At 35.3% G+C, this 7,735-nt stretch overlaps 1 protein-coding gene across 1 annotated transcript; it reads left to right on the forward strand.

Annotated features, from left to right (window-relative positions):
• Positions 1–411: 411 nt before the first annotated feature.
• On the forward strand, positions 412–3,789 carry LOC148293136 (uncharacterized). Its single transcript, XM_088244743.1, has 3 exons — positions 412–2,864; positions 2,962–3,067; positions 3,150–3,789. Exons 1-3 carry the CDS (start codon positions 2,518–2,520, stop codon positions 3,744–3,746), a joined length of 1,050 nt encoding a protein of 349 aa, XP_088100869.1. The 5' UTR covers positions 412–2,517; the 3' UTR covers positions 3,747–3,789.
• The last annotated feature ends 3,946 nt before the right edge of the window (positions 3,790–7,735 follow it).

The raw sequence follows: 7,735 nt of genomic DNA on the forward strand, positions 1-7,735 counted from the left end.
TAACGTCGTTCATTTCTTTACGCCGACGTGGTTTGTTGGTGTTTGTAATAATATTTTATTCTATTTAATTCAAAATATTCATAATAAATTCAAAATAAATCCAAAAAATGCAACGTCAACTCCTATGAAGTCATTGAGATATTTTCTTCCTCCTCAAGCTTTAAAAAATGCAGTTTGAGTTATACAAATTTAAAATGACCACCAAAAAGAAAAATGTTTTGATGAGTCACAACATCACTTATAGTTTAATGGTTTAGGGTTTAGGGTTTAGGGGGTTAAAGGGTTTTTTTTGGCGTTTAGGTTTTATGGACGAGATATTTTAGGCCCTAAAACCCTAATCCCTTTTCTAAAATTATTTAAAATATATATAATTTAGGTTTTATTTATTAGGGTTTAGGGTTTAGGGTTTAGGGTATATTTGTCTATTTAATTTTTTGTTCATTCCACCCTAAACCCTAAACCCAACGCGCACGAGTTCGAATCCCAGCAAAACCAAACCCCACATATATACTTAGTTTCTAATACGTCAGTTTTTTTTTTAGGCATACGACGACAGTTTTTTAACAAACCGACATCTGTATTTTTATACACGACGGTTTTTTAAACTACCGTCGTGGTTTAATTTCGCTGGCCTCTGTTTTTTGTTAGCATTAGACGACGTTTTTTGAATACCCGTCGTCTATATATGTCCAATACGTCTGTTGTTGTTTAAAAACCGTCGTCTGTATTCTATATTACTTGCTATTAAAACCCTATATAGTCTGCTATAGTGATGGTCATTGCTTGTCTTTTCACTTTATTATACATAATAGGGTATAGTGTCGAAGATGGATAACTCATGGATGCACTCGGATAGAAGATCGAAGGCATATGAGTTAGGGGTGGAAGCATTTTTGAAATTTTCTGTAGAAAATCTTCTAACTACAACACATATCCGTTGTCCATGTGTTAAATGTGTGAATTTGAAATTGTTTGGGGTTGGAATTATAAGGGATCACTTATACTTTAATAGAGTTGACCAAAGCTATAAGAATTGGACATTTACGGAGAACCTTGGGAAGCAACTACTAATGCTAGTAGAAATGTTGAAGAAGATGATGACCATAGTAGGTACAGTTTTGTGTCTGAAGAAATAGAGATCGATGATAATGATTTTGGATCCGATCCTTATGAGTTTGCCAATGTGATTGGGGATGGAGATAAACCATTGTACCCTGGTTGTAGAAAGTACACCAAGTTATTGGCATTAGTGAAGTTGTATAATTTGAAGGCAAAACATGGGATGAGTGATGTCTATTTTACAGAATTATTGACACTTCAAGGCGATTTGCTTCCAAAAGGAAATACAATACCAGCCCCTATGTATGAGGCAAAAAAGACTTTGTGTGCATTGGAGCTGAGTTATGAGAAAATCCACGCATGCCCTAATGATTGCATCTTGTATAGGAAGGAGTATGAAGATTCAACTAATTGTCCTACTTGTGGTATGTCAAGGTGGAAGGAAGGCAAAGATTCAATCTTGAAAGAGGGTGTGCCAGCGAAGGTGGTGTGGTATTTTCCTCCAATTCCAAGGTTTAAAAGGATGTTTCAATCACATGAGACAGCTACGAGTTTGACTTGGCATGCTGCTAGAAAATCAATTGACGGTCAGATGTCTCATCCGGCGGATTCCCCGTCTTGGAAACTTGTTGATGATAAATGGCCCGAATTTGGTAATGAGCCGAGAAACTTGAGATTGGCTCTTTCATCTAATGGATTCAATCTCCACAGTTCTCTAAGTAGCAGATATAGTTGCTGGCCAGTTATCTTAGTTACATATAATCTCCCACCATGGCTGTGCATGAAACGAAAGTTCATAATGTTGACCTTATTGATATCCGGTCCTAAACAGCCCGGAAATGATATAGACGTCTACTTGGAGCCTTTGATTGATGATTTAAAATCTTTGTGGGATGGGATTAGATGAGTGTATGATGCACATATAGGAGAATACTTTACACTCAGAGCTGCATTACTGTGGACAATTAATGATTTCCCTGCCTATGAAAACTTATCTGGTTGTGTGGTTAAAGGATATAAAGCTTGTCCAATATGCGGCGATGATACACCTAGTCACAGGTTGAAAAATGGCCACAAAATTTATTACATTTGGCATAGAAAATAGTTACCAATCAATCATCCATATAGGAGGTAAAGTGCAGCTTTTAATGGGAAACCCGAATATGGCACGCCTCTCGAGCCATTAACTGGAGAAGAAGTGTTGCATATGGTTGAAGATATTAATTACATATGGGGCTCGAAAAAAGGGGGAGGTGGAGGTGAAAATGATGATGATAGATTTTGTTGGAAGAAGAAGTCAAAATTCTTTGATCTCGAGTATTGGAAATACCTTCTAGTGAGGCATGTCCTAGATGTTATGCACATTGAGAAGAATGTTTGCGATAGTATCATTGGTACATTGCTGGGATCCCTGGAAAAAATAAAGATGGGATTGTTGCTCGGTTAGATTTATTGAATATGGGGGTCAAAACTGATTTGCAACCCGAGTATGGAGAAAGACGTACTCGTTTGCCTCCAAGGCCTTGGAATTTGTCAAGAGCAAAGAAGAGAGCGGTTTGCAATTCTTTCTATGGTATGAAGGTCCCTAGAGGTTGCATTGCTGAGCGTTATATAGCTGAAGAAGCTGTAGAATTTTGCACCGAACAGTTATCTGATATTAGTACAATTGGAGTGCCATCAAGTCAGAAGATAGGAGTTTCAAAGCCATTATCAGGTTGCACAGTGAGCTTAGTTGATCGGGACATGTTGAACCAAGCACATCTATATGTCTTGGAGAATACGGAGGAAGTCCTACCTTATATCGAGTATGAGTTTTATTCTTTAAGTTTCCATTTTTAATTATTCGTTATGTTTATCTTATATGTTTGGGACCGTAATGCTTCAATTTTTCGTGTCATGTAGGGAACATATGATCCACATCAAGACCGCTTATCCAAAATTTAGAAAGAGAACAAAGTGGCTGCAAGATAAGCACAATAGCACTTTCATTCAATGGCTACGCTTCAAGGTAAATGTTATTCAATAACATATTGGACTTTTAATTTTCTTCTTTCTATGTTAGATTGAATTAAGATATGATTAATTTGCAGGTTCAAAGTGAAATTAATGAGGAAGACAATCATGGCGTATCAGAAAATTTAAGGTGGCTAGCAGCTGGTCCAAACATGGCAGTGCCATCATATATGAGCTATCTTATTAAAGGTGTTAAATTTAACATCAAGGCACAAGATGATGTGCGGACAGTTCAAAATAGTGGAGTTTATTTACTTGCACATACTATGCAAGTTGCTAGTGCCAAGGATAAAAATCCAATTCTCTCAAATATGGGTTTTTATGGTGTCATTCAAGAAATTTGGGACCTTGACTACCAAAAGTTTACAATCCCAGTCTTTAGGGGTGATTGGATAGATAGTACTTCTGGCCTTGTAGTCGACGAACTTGGATTTACCCTTGTAGATTTGAGTAAAATTGGATATAGGAATGACCAATTTGTTTTGGCTTCTCAAGTCAAACAAGTATTTTTTGTTGACGACCTAATGCATCGTGGTTGGTCGGTAGTGTTATCAATGCCTAATAGAGAATATAATGATGTTATTGGTGATGATGTCTTAGGTGATGTGAGAATTGAGTGTGAGCCATTTATTAGAGGGATGCCAAATGTTGACACATTTGATGAACACGGGTGAGTTTGGGAGTCAAAATATTCGAGATGGGTATGAAGATATATGGATTGAATGATGCTCTTGTAATTTATGAAATTACTTATGCCCTAAACGACACTAGTGTATGACATTAATTTTGTAATAAATTGTAATGTGTTTTCTTCACTTTCATTATGCAGGTTTTGGCCACAAAACAATCAGTACAAAAAATACTGGTTCAGGATTATAAAACGATGGTCCTGATAAAAATGTGAAAAACAGACGTCTGTTTTAATAAAATTGTCATTAAAAAACAACATTTTGGAGCATTCAACGATGGCAATGTATTTACCGACGTCTATAAGAAACGTAAAAATAAAGAACCACGACGGTATTGTGAAACAGTTATTAACAATATCACGTCGGAGAAGCCTAAAGAGCTGACATGTAAGTACAAATAACACGACTCCAATCCCATAATACCGACGTCTAAAAACGAGATATCTAACCTAAACGTTACAAAAGACGACGTCTTAGATCATGAACTCGTCCGTAACAACTCAAAAATCGTCGTCTTAAATTTTACCACGTCGCTTGTTATCTCATAAACGAAGTGGAAAAAGAACAATTCACGATGTTATTTGAAATCCAGAGGTAAATTTGTTGACGTAAAGAGATATTTGGACGTCGTTCTTTTACAAAAACAACGTTATATGGGAATATCCGCGTCTTTTTTTTATAATTATGTCATGAAAAGTATTTTCCACGGCGATTGGCTGACAAACTTTGCCGCCTCAAATAGATTAGACGACTGTCCTTTTGGTAAAGACGACGTATAAATGTCGAAACACGGCTGTCTTTTATATGATGACGACGTTGTCCATCAAACACAACGTTGTCAGTAGAAATAAATGTGTCGTAAGTAATGACCCTAACATATTTTCCACGTCGTTTATTTTCAGATCATGTCGTGAATATGAATTTATACGGCGATCGACTGACAATTTGTGCCGTCTAAAATATATTAGACAACGATCATGTTTTTAAAGATGACGTATAAATTCTGAAACACGGTTTTCTTTTTTTTGTGGACGACGTTGTTCATTAAATACAACGTTGTCTTTAGAAATACATGTGTCGTAAGTAATGACCCCAATCGCTATTTCCATGTCAATATTAATGGAAAAAACGAAGTTGAAAATTTATTTCACGACGGTTATATAAATAGTGGTGACGTAGTATGGATTACTAACGTCGTCTTTTATTTATTTAAAGACGTCATAATTATATTTTACGTTTCTTCTTTGATCATGTGATGTGAAAGGTATATGTAACGGTTGTGAGTTTTAGTTTTCGTCGTGGTATGCATCTCTTGCGGCCATGTTCTGTTAAAATATGTCATGTGTTGCCTTGTAAACAACATTTGTTTGTTAAAATTGGTCGTCTATTCTTATCCTTGACAATTTTTTTGGCTCATTTTTCAATACACAGACGTCGGTTGTTATTTGTTAATGACATTGTTTGTTATAACAACGACGGGGATTTACCGTCGTGGTTTTCTTTTGGAAAATATGTCGGTCGATTTCACGACGGTTTGAAAACCGGATACACGACGGTGAATTCCCGTCGTCTTTTGCCTTTTTTGTAGTAGTTTTCTGCTATTTATGCTTTCAAAGTTGAGAAATTTATAATAAAACTCATTTCTTGCATTGATTGTATATATAAACGCTAAAAGCTATAAATTGAAGAAAAAAATTACCAAAAAGGAACAAATGATGTGTGAAATATCATTATTATCCTTGCATTATGATTTTTAGAAGAAAAAATAAACTCTTATGGTAGTGTTTTAATTTTTAAGTTTTTCAAGGTTTGTATGGTATATTTGGTCCATTTGAGAAGTCAAAATGAGTTTTTTTCCTAAGGTTCGAGCATTATAGAGCATTTCTATATTTTGGGCCCTACTTATGGGCTTGCATGTGAAAAGCCCTTCAAAATTCCAGAATTACAAATTTGAATGGAATTGCGAAGGTAGTTTATTATGAGGTGTTCACAATATGGACCTAGATTAGAAAACCATTCAGATTACAATATAAAAGAGATCTTATTTAAATCCTAAAATCTAAATGGTTCCCTTTTTTATACAAGCGATATTAATGAGAGAATATAGAATAATACTGTACTACCATGTCAGCTGGTGGTACTTCAATTCAAAATATAATTTTTTTTACGGCTGGATTTAATACTTTTGTTTTAACTTTAGAATAAGATTTTTTTTATTTTAAAAAAGAAAGAACCCAAAGAAGCCGCCGGAAACCACCTCCCACCACAACCCAATCCCCATCCTCGCACTTCTTCCACCAAACCCAATAGTCCACGGATTAAGGGCTCGTTTGGGAGTGCTTTTGAAGCAGCAAAAAGCACTTCTAAATGGGCAAAAGCGCTTCTGTCTTTTAAAAATGGTGTTTGGCAAAAAATGCAAAAGCACTTTGGGTGAGATCCAAAAGCACTTGGAGTGGTTTTGGAAGAAGCACTTGAGAGGTGCTTCTTCTTAAAAGCGCTGTAGGACAAAAACAAGGGAAGCACTTGGCTCCCTTTAATGAAACTTTTAAAATGCCAAAAATACTCATATTTAATTTTTTTAAATGCCAAAATACCCTCCCTTTCTTTCTTTTTCTCTTAATGATGACCAAAGCAAAGTCATTTCCTTTCTTCTTGTATTGTTCTTATTTACGAGCTTCCCAACGGTGTTATTCAAAATTTTGAGGTGGTTCTTGCCAATTCCTTTTTAATTTCATATATTACGCCCACATGTCCACTAAACTTTTACACATCAAAGTATGCAGGGGACAATTTGGTTGTTGGAACTTGGATTTCCTTTCTTGCTGTTGCTGCAAACCTCATCTTTCCTCAAACTTTTTCTAGGTTTTTTTTTTATATCCTCTTGAGCCTCACTTATGTCTACAGATTGTGTTGTTATTTTAGATTTTCTATGAATTTATTTTGGGAATTTCATACTTTTTTAAGTCATGTTTTTATTTTGGGATCCTATGAATTTTTATTTCCTGTGTTTATTATAATATTTTGGGATTCTTTAAAAAAATTTTAAGTACTTTTAAAAGCGCTTTTACTGTGTTAGCCAAACACTCAACAAAATATCAAAAACGCTTTTATGTAGTGTAAAAGCACTTTTAAATGTGACATCCAAACGACAAACTGCTTCTTTGTAAAAGCGCTTATGTCATAAGCGCTACTGGCATAAGCGCTACTAGCATAAGCGCTTCGGGAAGAAGCATTCCCAAACGAGCCCTAAGAAAATTAAAATTAAAAAAGCAAGCTCATTTAGGGACTCAACAGGTTTTTGTAGTGTGCTGGTTATTTCTTTTTGGGTTTGTTGATAATCATTTGTACAGAAACCACAAAGGGAATAATCAGTTTTTGTTATTTCCAGTGATTTCTTTATGTGGTTATTGTTTTAGATTAACCAGGTGGCCAACCAAAACCCTTGGGCGACTGGGTTGGGTGGTTGGTAGTGCAAGGTAGGAAGATTTGGGTTGTCGTGGGAGATGGTTTCCGGCGTCTTTGGTTTTTTGGTTTTTTAAATATTATTCTAGATGGCAAAAGTCCAGTTGTAAAACAAAACACTATAATTTTTTTAAAATGACACATGACATATTTTGAATGGAAGTACTTCTAGCTAACGTGATAGTACAATACCATTCTATAAGTTCTCGATATTAAGAGAGGGAGAAATTTACTCTGAGAAACTCGGATATGAGAGTAAATGTTCTTAATCACTTTAGGAGCCCCTCGCTAAATGGCTCTTTGATTAAATAATCAATAGTCGACCTTTTCTTATTTCTATTATACAATTTTGAATTTAAAAAAACAGCATACAAAACTAAAAGGCCATCTGACGAATAAATTAATTAATTAATTAAAATGCTTAATGACTTGGTGAGCCAAGTCTCCCCTTAGCAAGGAAAACACCCTTCTCTCTTGTCATACATTAATGGAATGATATTCTTCGCATTCAG

Source organism: Prunus avium, chromosome 7 (genome assembly GCF_965620075.1).
Source record: "Prunus avium chromosome 7, drPruAviu1.hap1.1, whole genome shotgun sequence".
Taxonomy (NCBI): Eukaryota; Viridiplantae; Streptophyta; class Magnoliopsida; order Rosales; family Rosaceae; genus Prunus; species Prunus avium.